Genomic DNA, 13,537 nt, shown 5'->3' on the forward strand with positions numbered 1-13,537 from the left:
AGGATAAAGATGCTCCCAAAAATCTAAAAAAAACCAGAAGTAGATAAATATGATATATCTCTGGTCAGTCGTTGCTAAGCTGTTTCATGACTTGAGCCTTTGGTTCTATCTCTTCAGAGAGCTGCTGCACAGTACACACACAGCACACATGTGTGCATGAACACTCTCATACACATGTACACACTGAAATATGATCTTATGTGGCACAACAAAGAACATATAGTCAATATGTACATGAAAAGATGCTTCTCTTAACTAATTATCAAGGAAGTACAAAATTTAAAAAAACATTGAAATATCTTTGCCTATCAGACCAGCACAGATTAAAAAGACTGATAATGTTTGCTGTAAACAAGGGTTATGAGTGTTCTCACAGTGCTGGTGCGAGTGGAAGTTGGTGCCCTGTTTTTGTAGGGCCACTTGGGGTATCTATGAGTGTTTCTAAATGTCAACCTTGAGGCCCCCTGATTCCACTGTTAGCAAACATTTTTATGGAAGTACTCCTTCTGTTGATTAGAGATCCATGCCTAGAATTGTGCATCACCTTCATGTAAAATACTGTATGTAATGGTACAAAAGTCCATTTAAGGAACTATTAAACCATGACATATACTGCCATTCAATGCATGAGGAAGATTTGCCTGTGACAACCTAGAAAGAGGTTGCAAATAGCCAGAAGTACAAGGAAGCCACTTGCCAATAGCACAGTCTGAGTCTGTTAAGAATATGTGCTTATTTGAATGAGCTTAAAAGGTGTCTGGAAGGATTTGGGCTAAATTGCTGGCAAGGGCCACCTCTGGGCAGGCTAAGTAGGAATCTCCCATTTCAGTTAGTCCCTCTGTGGGGTTTGTTTTCTTTGACTGAGTTTGCTTTACCTTTATGTTTCGCACCCACCCTGCCCCTGCTGCTCACAGCTGGTCTTCTTGGTGGAAGAACTGCACCTCTGGTTCTAGAAGGAAAAACCTGGGAGGGGTGAGGGCCCTACTCTGCTGTCAGGGTCCTTGCTTCCTCTGCTAGTTCGGTGCAACTTGACAGTGGTGCTCTGGTTCTCGAGAGAAGCACGGTGGACTCCCATCTGCCAGTCAGGAGACAGATCACTAACACCCAGGTTTGGCAACTCAGTGTCACAGGGCCTGTGGTAAGCAGTGACAGGCGTCTCTCAGCTCCATGAGGGTTACTCTGCTTTGTGCCGTGGTTTAAGATGTGGGTGGCCTGTGTCAGCCTGTCATGAGGCCACGTCACTGCCGCTGTGGTTATCTCCTGGATCAGGTGAGGGGCTTTGCTGCACATCAAGGACTGTCACAGCAGGTTGCCTCTGGGCTGGTGATGCTGAGACTCAATGGCACTGGGCAGATGCATTTGGGAAGGTGAGTCTGTTTTCTGGGTTCCCCAACCTCTGACCGTAGCATGAACTTCAGGAAACAGAGAGAGACAAGTGGTCCTCTATCCCTGGGCCCAGGGAACCACCGTGGCATTTGGGAGCTTCTTCCCAATTTTTCGTCCTCTGGTGCTCTGGCCTTAGCATATCTGAGACTGTAGAATTTGCAGTGCTGACCATAGAATCATACACTGCAATTTCCAGGCCTTCAGGGGGCATGGGTACCATTGTGGTCTGTGTAGTCATGCTCCAGCTGGACAGGGTAAGGGTGCTTCTGATTATGGAAGAAACTTCTTCTGTGACTGAGTTGACCTTTGTGGGCATGAGAGCAAATGGTATTGTCATGGCCATGAGGTGTAAGTGAGGCCCTGGGGCAGGTAAAGCCCCTCCGAGCTCCCAGGCCTCTGGGGGCTTCAGGGCAGAGGGGGAGCTGGGAGGCAGCAGGTGCAGGTGGGATTCCAGGAGGGTCAGCTCAGCTAGGCAGGCAGAATGGAAGAGGGTGCTTTCCTGAGGAAGCAATGCCCTCTGCATCCCCTGGGGCTCTGGGCTAGCTGTTCTCGTGAGGGGCTTGAGGAAATGGGCCTGTTGTTTTGGGCTCCCCTCTGGCCTTGTGAGGTCAGTGGAAACCCTCCTGGTGTGAGTTCAAATTCCGTTCCATTGTTCCCTTCATGGATGACCAGGGTGGCCTCTGTAGTAAGGTGGGGGAGCATTTGTGAAGAAGATAGCAGAAGTCTGCAGGCCACCCTGGAGCCCGGTCCCTACTGGGACTCCACAGAGCAGTGAGCTTCACCTGCAGGGGGACTGCTGGACTGGTGAGGGGGAGTGCTGGAAGAGGGTTGCCCCCCACTGAGGCAGCAGGAGTAGTGGGCATAGTTCCCCAGGCCCTGAGGAGAACCTCATCAGCTCCTGCACTGTGCCCTGGCACACTCTGTCTGGGGAGATAGATTGGGGGCTGGAGGTGAGCTGCGGAGAGCACTGAGATGGGGAAGAAGCCAGGCCCAGGGCATAGAGTGAAGGGGGCCAGGCGGTAGGCTTGTGCTCACCCTTGCAGGCTCTCTGACCCCTCCCCTCCACCCCCGTGCTCCTTGGGCACTGTCGTTGCCCTTTCCCCCCAATCCTGGGTCTGTGCCCTTATCCACCCAGCATCTCTGGTCCAGCCCTCTTCTCTCCTGAACTTCAGCTTGGTGTGCCCTCAGACCCCTGACCCCCATGCATCCTCCCTGCCAGAAAATGTGTGGCAAGATGCTTCTAGGAACCCCTCCCTGATTCCTGACCTTCTCTGCGTCTCCCTGTACCTCCTTCCTCCAGTACTGGGTGTTGAACCTAGGAGTGTTTTACCACTGAGCTACATCCCCAGCCTTTTAAATTTATTGCTTTGAGACAGGTCTTTCTAAGTTGCTGAAGCTGGCCTCAAATTCACAATCCTCCCGCTTCAAACTTGAGTCACTGATATTACAAGTGTGAGCCGTTACGTCTGGCCCCTCTTGTCTGTTATCTTTGTCCTCAAGCAGCTGGCCTGCCCACACTGTCCCTTCTGCTCCCTATGTATACCCAGACCCATCAGGATCACCAACCTGTGCCCAACAGCTTTGGGAGTTCCCCTGTGCCTGAGAAGGCCATATCCTGTGTGACCCAAAGAGGGAGTTCTCTCCTGCTCCCATTTTCAGCCCTATTTCCTGGCACAGCCTCCATGCACCCCAGGGTGCAGCTGCTTCTGGCAGCTAGAATCTGCATTTCTCTCTTCACCTCCAGCAGAGAGAAGACAGTGCTGGACAAGGGTTTATTTAAATAGCAACCTCCATCCATCTGCCTCCACATCCTCTAGCTTTAGATGTGGGCAAGAGATACAGGATCTCATGTCTTCCCCCATTAAGATAAAAACCAGGGCTGGGGTGTGGCTCAGTGTAGAGCACTCTCCTGGCCCTGGGTTCATTCCCAGAACCACACGTACACATGTACACACACACACACAAAATATATAATAGGTTTTGTGTGACAGTAAGTGAATACAGTGACTGGTCCCCAGTGGAGCCAATTTGGAGCATGTCCTACAAGGCACTAAGGAGTCCAAAGCCTCCTGGACATAAAGCCTCCTGGACATCCCCCATGATGGTGGCTTGCTCTGGCATGGGAGGAATAGTGGGGCCTGAGGGCCAATATGGATACCATATATGCAGGGCCTATATGGATACCCTCCCCTGGGGCTGGCAGACCCCATGGTCAAAGTCAGGGTTCCAGCTACAGGGCATCCCACAAATTCATGTATCCCAGAAATCCAGGATAGGTAGGCCATCTGGGCCAGATGTGGACCCGTGGGCTTCGTGTTGTGTTTGCAGACCTGATGGGGAAGGCCATACTAGTCCCTGGTGTCAGCCAGGGTGTCAGGAAGCACCTCTGTCTGGTGATGCAGACTCTGGCTTCCCCTCTTGTTCTCACGCCATCCTGTGACCTTCTGTGTGAGACTTCCCTGGAGCCAGCCTGGCACCTCTTCGAGGACCAAGGGGTACTATGCTGACTGGCTGGCCCAGGGTTTGCCTCCCTCTGTAATATCTCATCCCATGTCTGCAGTGACTTAAAGGGAGATCTGTGATGCCCTGAGGCTTCACCCCCTTTGTGTGGTTCTCAGTGGGTATGTACTGATGGACTCACACATTGCCCTCAGGCAGCTTCAGGCTGTGTGGGAGCTAGGAGGACCCTTACTAAGAACAGAGCTGCCATGTGCTACATGTGGGGCAAGTCCCTGGTCTCTCTGGGCCTCAGTTTCCCCAGGTTGCTGCTGGTGGCACCTAGCTCTCTGTCACTCCTCTTGTTTGCATCCTGCCCACTATTCTTCCCACCTGGTCTATAGAGGGGGACTGTGGAGCTGAGAGATACCTGATGGCTTGCTTTCCAGCCACCTGCTCCTGGGCCAACCTGTGGCTGGGCTGGGTGGGTGCCTCTCCTGGAACAGAGTCTCCACAGGGGTCTGGGCCAGCTCTTAGCAGGAAGTGGCTGCTGTGATGAGCTTTTACCAGGCCTTGGTGCCTTCCCACCCTGAATGGACTGACAGTGCCAGGAAGTATCACAGGAGGGGACAGACCCTGCCTGCCATGCTAGGCAAGTGCTCTACCACTGATCTACATCCTCAGCTTCCAGACATTACCACGGAGAACTTGCCTTTCATGCTGCTGCTGGTAGTGCCAGGCTGCATACTCCTTTCCAGGGAAGATTGGGTCTTATCAGTGGTTTGTCCTCGGGGTGCTAAGGTGGGTAGGTGCCTGCTGAGGGATGAGGGCTTCTGGGGGGTAAGCACGCTCTGATCTGTGTGCATGTCTGCTTCCTTTTTCTTCCTTATCACTAATCGGGCTTGTGTAACCCAGCTGGCCCTGCTTCCTGCTTAGGGGCTATCAGCGAGCCATCTGTAGCTGCAAATGGGGTGATAGGGCGTCAGCAGCTTCCCCACAGCCAGGAGCTTCCTGATCCCTCTGTCTGTAGTCAATCTCTGGCTCCCCCAGGGATCCTCAGCAAAGGGGCTTGTCCTTCTTGGGGTGTAGGACGCCTGGGAATAGAGAGATGATGGGCATTTTGGCAAGTGCCATCTGTTGCATAGACACCTACTGCCATCCTCAACCATGTTACTGAGGCAGAGCTACATCAGGTCTTCATTTAAGGCAGCAAAAGGCAGTGCGGCTAGCTACGCATGATTGAAGGCTAATGTGTGCCCCTGGGTCAAGGCCCTTCCCCTCCTTGGCATCTGCTTTCGTGTTAGGAACCCAACAGCCTTTCTCATGATTGTCAAAACCAAAGTATAAAGTGCAGTTTCCACAGCTGGCATAGCATGTGACACCCAGGAGCTCCATGGGCCTGACAGTTTTCCCCAATCCTGACTGCCCTTCAGTGTGGGCCTGGGCCTGGCTAGGGGGAAGGACAGGCAGAGGATGGTGGTCTCAGAGAGGGCCTTGTAGGCATACATGGAGATGCTACTCTCAGACTCCAGGAAGCTGTGTCTTGCACATGGAAGCCATAGTCCTTGGTTGGGTCAAGTGACCCTTGTGAGCTGCGGATTCTTACCGGTGAAGATTGGACAGGGATGCCTGGTTTCTTTCATTGGAAATGGTGATGGTGAAGGTGATATCCCATTCAGAGCCTCTGCTAAGTGGAATCTCAGGGAACTTCCCACCCAGAGAGGCATAGGCCTCTCAGTCTAGTCCCTTGCAGGTTGGACCTTGGAGAGTGAGGCCCTGATTCGAGATCTGGGCACATGGCTCCTATTCTGTACCTGTGCCTGCTGGGGAGTTTCTGTCCCTGAGGAGGGAGGAGGTGAGTATTGGGCACTTGTGTCTGTGTGGGGCAGCTGGATGGAGAGCTAGGGGCTGGAAGTGGGGGCATCCCTGGGAGAAGAATGGACCCAGATTGCTAGGACCTGTCCTCCGGGGTCCCATTGACCCTAGGCTTCCTGTGTCCTCATCTTGGTCCTGACTTCCCTATGTACATGGACTGAGCCCATTACCCCCAGGCCCCCCAGACCTGCCTTTGACAGATTCTCCTTGGTCATTCTCTGGAGACTGCCTTGTTAGGGTTCAGCTGTCAGGCCCTCTCTTGCCCCTGCCTCAGCTCTGCCCAGAAGCACCTGGTACAGGCTCCAATGGTCTCATCCCCAGGGCCATGGGCTGGAACCTTCACCTGCCTCACCAACAACATCCTCAGGATCGATTGCCACTGGTCTGCCCCTGACCTGGGTCCTGGCTCTGGCCCCTGGCTCCTCTTCACTAGGTGAGGGGAAGGGTGGTGGGAGTGCAGCCCCCCTGGAAGCAGCTTGCCCTGGTGCTGATGTATGGTCTTTCCAGCAACCAGGCACCTGGCAGCAAGCACAAGTGCATCTTCCAGGGCAGTGCCTGCACCCTGGAGCTGCCCCCTGAGGAGGTGCTCTTGCCCTCTGACAACTTCACCATCACTCTCCACCGCTGTGTCTCTGGGAAGGAGCAGGTCAGCCTGGTGGACCCACAGTACCTGCCCCGGAGACATGGTGAGCAGGGGTACCTTCCCAGGGCCAGCCTACTGCTTGGTGGGTGTGGGCAGGGACCTCAGCCTGTGACCCCTGTGGTCTTGAGTCCTTGCCAAGGGAGACCTGGGGTTGGAAGCAGGTGACCCTGGGAGGGGATGGCCATGTGCTACTTACTGCAGGGCCAGGGTTTGGGCAGAGGATGAAGCTGCAGGGCCAGCTGGGGTGGGGGCTGAGTTGGGTTCACATCACTAGAAATGCACTCCAGTCAGAGCAGGAAGGAGTCCAGCAGCAGAGTGTGAAGGAAAGGGGAGCAGCATTGGGAAACCTCCTTGCTACAGGGGCTAGGATAGTTGTTCTGTCCCTGTTTTCCAGTGACTTCCCTGGTCTGAAGGGGCCTTCACCATGCATCACGGGAATCTTAGTGCCCTAGATCTTGGCATGCTGAAGACCCCACATATCCATTCTGTTTCAGTTAAGCTGGACCCTCCCTCTGACCTGCACAGCAACATCAGCTCTGGCTCCTGTGTCCTCACCTGGACCATCAGCCCTGCCCTGGAGCCAATGACCACACTTCTCAGCTATGAGCTGGCCCTCAAGAGGCAGGAAGAGGCCTGGGAGGTAATGCTTTGGCTTGCTCCCCTGGGTCTTTTCTTCCCCAGAGCGGCTGCCATGAATGGTGAGGAGGAGAGGGAGCCAGAGTCAGGTGTGTGTGTATGCGCATCCTCCCCATGCACACAAGTATGCCAGTGTATGTGTGTATGTGTACACACAGTAGGGCGTGAGCATGCCTGTGCGTGGATGTGTTTGTGTGTTTGTATGTGATTTGTACATGAGTGTGCCTGTGCTTTGTGTCTACATGTGTGAGTGTGTATTGGGGTGTCTGAGTGTGTGAGTGTGAAATGTGCCTGTAGATGTGTGTGTGCCTGCATTTTGTGAACAGGGGTGTGTCTGTGTATGAGTGTGCACATGTGTGTGTGTGAGTGGTCTGCTGTGTGCACTCTCCAGCTAGACCCAGCCCCACACCTGGTACCTGCTCACTCTCCCTGGCTCTGCAGCAGGCCCGGCACAAGGACCGCATTGTGGGGGTGACCTGGCTCATCCTTGAAGCCATCGAGTTGGATCCTGGATCTACCTATGAGGCTAGGTTGCGTGTGCGGATGGCCGTGCTGGAGGACGATGTGATTGAAGAGGAGCGTCATGAGGGCCAGTGGAGTGAGTGGAGCCAATCTGTGTGCTTCCCCTCGCCCCAGCGAGGAGGTGGGTCCACATGGCGGCTGCTCATCCACAGCTTGGCCTCCACTCTTCTGACCATCCCACCCCTTTACTTTTCACCCCAAGGCCCCTTCCCCTGCAGTCTGAGATATGCAAAGGGAAACACACCCTGGGCTCCTAGGAGCCTGCATCTAGTGGCTACCATTGGGAGTGAGTGTGACCTGGAACTCTATGCCAGATGGGGCTCAGTCTCCTTAGTGAGGGTAAGGCTGACCCTTGTGCATAGTGCTGCTAGGAAGGCTCAATGACCTGACCACCAGCTGTGTGGCAGATGGAGGGGTGGCCGAGAGTGAGACTCACCCCAGGGACTTCAGCAGGCTTTGCACTAACCTCCAAGGCCATCCCAAATTCTTTCCTCTTTGGCCCAGGGAACTGATAGGGGCCCTTTGTCAGGTGGGCTTGGGGGAACCTCTCCTTTCTTGCCCACAGGCCTCCTGGTCCCATCCTGGGGCTGGCTAGATAGCACTTTTGTTGCTGTACCTGTCTTTCTCCTTCTGACTGGCCTGACCTACCTCCTGTTCAAGCTGTCACCCAGGTAGGTGGCTACGCTACTGTGTGTGCGTGAGCCTATACACTTGACTATCAGTGCATGCACACACAATGTCTTATCATGTACACGTGAGCGTGTATATGTGAATGTCTTAGTGTATGCATGTTTAGTGTGTGTGCATGTGTGTGGGCATATCAGTCTGTGCATGTGTACGTATGTGGTGTCTGGGACATAAGGCCAACCCCCCTGCTCCTTTTCTTCCCTCTCCATTGTCTGGTCCTGAATGGAGTTGGGTTTTCAAGTGTCCATACTGGGCCATTGTTGGTGTATCCCCAAGTTGACAGGGGAGAGAAGGGAAGGGGGAGTTGTGGTAAACCTGAACATGTGATATGCTTGGTCCCCACCAACTGTGGAGAGACCCAGAGTTCCTGGGACTCAGGAACCTGAGGTCCTTGTCTCCTGGCACTGGGGATGTTGCTTGGTTTGGTCATCCGTTCACATGTTGTATTGAAGTGCTATTTTGGGCAACTGGGGTGCACAGGACCCTGTTCTCATCCCTGACAGACACCTCAGAGAGCAAGATAAGCCCCCACACCTTATGTACCACATGTCAGGTTTCGAGGTCACAGGAGCCCTATCTGGGACTGAGGAGGAGACTGTCCAGCTGCAGACAAATGATGGAGAGAACAAGAGGGTTGGACACAGGGCAGGAGGGTGTGGGGAGGGTGCCAGCTTCTCCTTAGAACACTGGAAGAGAGCGGCATGTGATGCCACACCATTTGGTTCAGGTGGTTAGAATGGACCACTGATGTACAGGTGATTTGACTTGAGCGAGGGTGAGGAGACAGAACACCTCAGAAGGAGTTGCCAGGGTCTTAGGCAGAGAAGATGGGATTTGAGTGGTGATCCCTGAGGTGAACTCCAGGGGCTAGGCCCTGGGAGGTCAGGGAGGTTGAGCTGGCCCTGTGGGGTTGGAGCCTTGCATGGCCTCCTTTTGAGGGAGTGTGGGTCCTGGGCAGGCAGCTGGGTGATCAGGTGGATTGGGAGCTGGGCTTATCTGCCAGCAGCACACATGTAGTTCCTGGAGCTACTGGCTCTGAGGGCTGAGGGCAGGACTGGCCACTTCTAGGCACTGACTCTGTGGCTGCAGCTCACCTGGAAAAGACATATGCCTTGATATAAATCAGTTCTATGGGGCATTAGCCAGAGAGGTCACAGCCTGCCATTTGTGTTTTGCCCTGAGGGTTTGTCCATAGGGTGGGTGGGTTGGTTTGTTCTTGAGAATGAATCTTGCTATGTTGCCAAAGCTGATCTTGAACTCTTGGGCTCAAGCAACTCTCCTGCCTCAGCCTCCTGAGTAGCTGGTACTACAGAAGTGAACCATCATGCCCAGTCCTCTGAGGAGCAAGAGGGAGGGAGGGGCAGCAGCCTGGGTGAGGCAGGTTGACGTCTTCTGGCTGGACGAGAGCTCCGTCTCTGCAGTGACCTCAGACTTTCTGGAGTGTGGCCTTGGGAGGTGCCTGTACTAGGGTCTCTGCAGGCTCTGACTGTCCCTTCCTGGCCTCAGGGTGAAGAAAACCTTCCACCAGAACGTGCCTTCACCAGCAGTGTTCTTCCAGCCCCTCTACACTGTGCACAACGGGAACTTCCAGGTGTGTGCAGAGGGCACTGCAGAGCATGGGAGCAGATATGGCTCCAAGGTTTGACCTGAGCAGGTGTGGGCTTGGATGGGGGCTGGTCTGGTCTTTTTTTTTTGTATAGTTTGTGGGTCCAAATTGACACACTGTCTCAAATGGTAATAATTTAACTGTATTTTCACTGCTGATTTCTTTTTGTTCCCTGGCCTCCAGTTCCATTCTTTCTTTTTTTTTTGTGATGATGTTTTAAAAAATAATTCTTTTTTATTTGTTTTTGTGCTATGCTAATGATCAAATCCAGTGCTTTACACATGCTAGGCAAGCACTTTGCCACTGAGCCATAGCCCTAGCTCCAGTTCCATTCTTCTTTGTTTTAAATAGTTTTTAGTTGTAGATGGACACAATACCTTTATCTTTATGTGGTGCTCAAGATCAAACCCAGGGCTTCACACATGCTAGGTGAACGCTGTACCGCTGAGTCACCACCCCATCCCCCAGTTCCATTCTTGATGGGAAAATTAAACTTTCATTTCTCTGCTCTGCTACTGAGGGAAATATTCAGTTCAAGGTGCATATTATGGGCTGTCTGCACCCACCCCATCTCATTCCTTCTTCTCACCTCCTCTTCCCCAAAGGTTTTTGTCCTGTGGCTATGGGGAAGGGTCTTTGGCTTGTACTACTGTCCTGGCCCTAATAGGACCCCTGACTTCTTCTTTGGTGGCCACTGTGAAGTGTCTGATACCTTATGGGCTCTTGGGTATCTCCCTGGCACCATTGCACATGAGTGCACCCTGTATTTCCCTATTGTGGGCCTGGGAGGGAGAGCTTCAGATCACTTTTGTAGCCCCCTACCTCTGTTGGGGTTGGCAGTTCATGCTTCCTGAGAGGAGGTCGGGAGAGGAAAATCTGCCATGGTGGTCTCTGTCTTTCCCCTCTCAGTGCTGAGTTCTTCCCTAAGGTCCAGGCCAAGCTGACCCTGCTCTTCCCCAGGATCTTGCTCCACCCTGTGGCCAGGGATGTCCCCTTCACATGGTCTCCAGCTTATTATGCAAAAACATCCTTTGTTCTCTCAATAGGGAGACTAGTTTTCTGTTGTCCAAAAGTATAAGTTGTAGCTCAAAACTGGGCACTTGGCTCTGGAGGGAGTTCCACTCTTCCCCAAGCCAGTGGATGTGACTGTCAAGAGCCCAGGCAGCTGTCCTATCAAGAGGACAGGCTGAGCAGGCAGAAGCAGTTGGCCCTTGGGCTATGTCATCCCAGTTATAGGCACTGACCCCTTTTCTGCAGAACCATGGCAGCTGCCAGGCGTTATTCAGACTTCAGGGATGGGGTGCAGGTACAGGTATGGTGCTATAGGTCAGCTCTCCAGGAAGCAGATGGAGGGTGTAGTGTGTGGTGCATTTGGTGGAGGCTTTGGTTCCACTGAGGGAACAGATTCATTTTGGAGGTAAGGGCTTCCAGTGGTTCCAGAGAGGGTCCTGACTACATCTCTTGCCTTGTGTGTAAGTGGGGTTCTTTGGGGTGCCCAGGCTTTGTAGCTGCTGGAAGACCCTGGCAGAGTGCTCTCAGAGGTTAGCTTTGTCCTTAGCACCTGTCATCAACTTTACCCTGGTTCAGGCTGCCGTGAGTGCAGGGCTTAAGGCTGGGGAGTACTGAGGGAGCACACAAGGTCCTGTGCTGATGCCAGGCTGGCACATGGGGAAAGATGGAATGTTCTGGGCACAGGTGCTCTTGGCCTATGGTATGGAAGGCAAGAGAGCTTCCTGGAGAAGGAGAAAGGCTGGGCCTGCCCAGGGTAAAGTAGTTGCCCCAAAGTGAGCTCTGAACCTGCTGCTTAAGCCCTTCCCTCCTCCCTATGCTCTGTTCCAGACCTGGATAGGGACCCATGGAGCCAGCCCACAGCTGACTCAGGACTGTGTCAACACCCTGCAAGGAGCCTCAGAGTCCAGCATCTGGGAGGCCATCACACTGCTCACCTATGGCCTGGCACGCTCCAGGCAGTCCTCAAGCCTGGAGGAGCAGGAGGGCACTGGTCCTGGTCTCTCAGAAGCCCTGAGCTCAGTGAGTGTGCAGCCAGCAGGATGTGTGGAGTTGGGGGAACAGTCAGCCTACCTGCCACAGGAGGACTGGGCCTTTGTGTCCCTCACCAGGCCAGCTCCCCCAGACTCCCAGGGCAGAGGCAGTGACTACTGTGCCTTGGCCTGCTACAGGGGGTGTCAGCCCTCAGCCCTCTCAGGAAACACACAGAGTACGTGGCCCATCCCAGCTTCAGCCTGTGGCCCTTCCTGCAGCCAACAGGGTGCAGAGTCCCAGCAGGGAGACACCTGTGAGGGAGCTGGTCATGGTCAGAGGCACGGACTACAGGAGGAGCTGCCTTCTACTCTGGACATGCCGCAGGCTTAGTCCTGAAAATTCTAGAACTGGACTACGTTGCATCATGTCCATTTTGGCAAAAATGGACTAAAGTCCCTGGAGCTGACCCTTGGCTCAACTGGACCTCCTGGGAAGGGGCACCTGTGTATGGCCAGAGCCTGGATGGAAGCAGGAAGCCCTTCTCAGCCTCTGTGCTCCTGTGGGGAGGGGCCTCACCCTCAGCATCCTGACAGCCAGCCCGTCCCTTCCCTCCCTCCTTCAGGCTTTGTCCCAGTCTTCCCTCAGAAGAGGGTTGTGGACCCAAGCTGTTCTACCCTCACTCCCGTAAAGGGCCAGCTGGGCCCAGTGGACACCGGTGAGACACCATGACCACGTGGAGCATCCTCTTCTATGCCTTCTTGAGACACCTTCCCTGATGAGATTAAAAGGGACATCTTGGCTATTTCAAATTGCAAGGGGGGCAGCTGGAGGAGGTGGGAGGGGTGGTTTGTCCAGCCCTATGCTTTCTGGGCTTCAGGACTTTGGGGATAATGTTTTTAACACATGAAATCTGGAAGGCAAACATTCTGACCGTGGTGCCATGCTTTCAGATCAAGGCATGGGATGGCAGGCTCCATTTCAGCTTAAATGCCCAAAATTATGTTGTGGAATAATCAGAACAGTGAATTTTAGAGGTTCTGCATCAGGACTAGCCTGTGGCACAGACTGAACAAGCTAACAGAATCCAAGCTCAGGAGGCAGTTGATGCCTGTGAAAAGAGATAAACAGAAGTTGCTTGGGGAAATGAAGGTATGGTACGAGGTCTTCCAAGCTGATCAGAGGTGGTTCCAGGAGCTGCCTCTAGGTTCTACCTGGTAGGTATGGTCCTATGGGGCTCCTGGGGTTGCCTCCAGGTCTGGCTGTCCTTCCCCAGGAGGCTTCTGTGGGCAAAGATGCAGACTTGGGTTTGTCCCTGCATTCTCCTGAGTTTATCCTCTGCATCTACAGGTGTCTCCATATAGAACCCTCTTTGCCTCACTGTGAGGCACAAAGACAAGGGGAGTGCAGGTGGCTCAGGTGTGGGCCAGAGCAGAGGCCTGGGGGAGCTCAGAGTCCCCAGGCCTCCATGACATGGATGCTGTGCAGTTCTGTTATTGACCCACCTATTGAGGTACATCCTAATTCCTTAAAGTTCTTGACCATTGTGAACACGACTGCTGTGTGCCACTGCATGCTGTATTTAGATGTAGGTTTTCAAGGCAGTTGTCTGAATTCTTAGTATCATGAGTGTTGAGTCCTATGGTGAGAAACTGCCAAACTGTTTCATAGTGGCCAACTTCTGTGCCCTCCCCCAGAATGCATGAGCCCCTGTTGTTCACATCCTCCACAGTGGAGACTGCATGGCAGTGCCCTCTTGCTGTTTT

At 53.5% G+C, this 13,537-nt stretch overlaps 1 protein-coding gene across 2 annotated transcripts; it reads left to right on the forward strand.

The window, feature by feature from the left end:
* The first annotated feature begins 1,270 nt into the window (after positions 1 to 1,270).
* Positions 1,271 to 13,327, forward strand: Il9r (interleukin 9 receptor). Of its 2 annotated transcripts, none has more exons than XM_027940933.3 (9): positions 1,271 to 1,367; positions 5,576 to 5,677; positions 6,019 to 6,130; positions 6,205 to 6,383; positions 6,835 to 6,980; positions 7,418 to 7,619; positions 8,064 to 8,169; positions 9,692 to 9,776; positions 11,631 to 13,327. In XM_027940933.3, exons 1-9 carry the CDS (start codon positions 1,340 to 1,342, stop codon positions 12,162 to 12,164), a joined length of 1,494 nt encoding a protein of 497 aa, XP_027796734.2. In that variant the 5' UTR covers positions 1,271 to 1,339; the 3' UTR covers positions 12,165 to 13,327. The 2 variants fall into 2 exon arrangements, with proteins under 2 accessions (XP_027796734.2, XP_027796735.2); XM_027940934.3 differs by having other exon boundaries at positions 7,421 to 7,619.
* The last annotated feature ends 210 nt before the right edge of the window (positions 13,328 to 13,537 follow it).

The sequence above is a fragment of the Marmota flaviventris genome, chromosome 19, assembly GCF_047511675.1.
Source record: "Marmota flaviventris isolate mMarFla1 chromosome 19, mMarFla1.hap1, whole genome shotgun sequence".
Lineage (NCBI taxonomy): Eukaryota > Metazoa > Chordata > Mammalia > Rodentia > Sciuridae > Marmota > Marmota flaviventris.

Coding starts and splice junctions, on each gene's coding strand:
- Il9r (XM_027940933.3), top strand. CDS start 1,340: ATGGCACTGGGCAGATGCATTTGGGAAG. Junction 5,678..6,018: donor TGTCCCTGAGGAGGGAGGAG/GTGAGTATTGGG, acceptor TCTCATCCCCAG/GGCCATGGGCTGGAACCTTC. Junction 6,131..6,204: donor CCCTGGCTCCTCTTCACTAG/GTGAGGGGAAGG, acceptor TGGTCTTTCCAG/CAACCAGGCACCTGGCAGCA.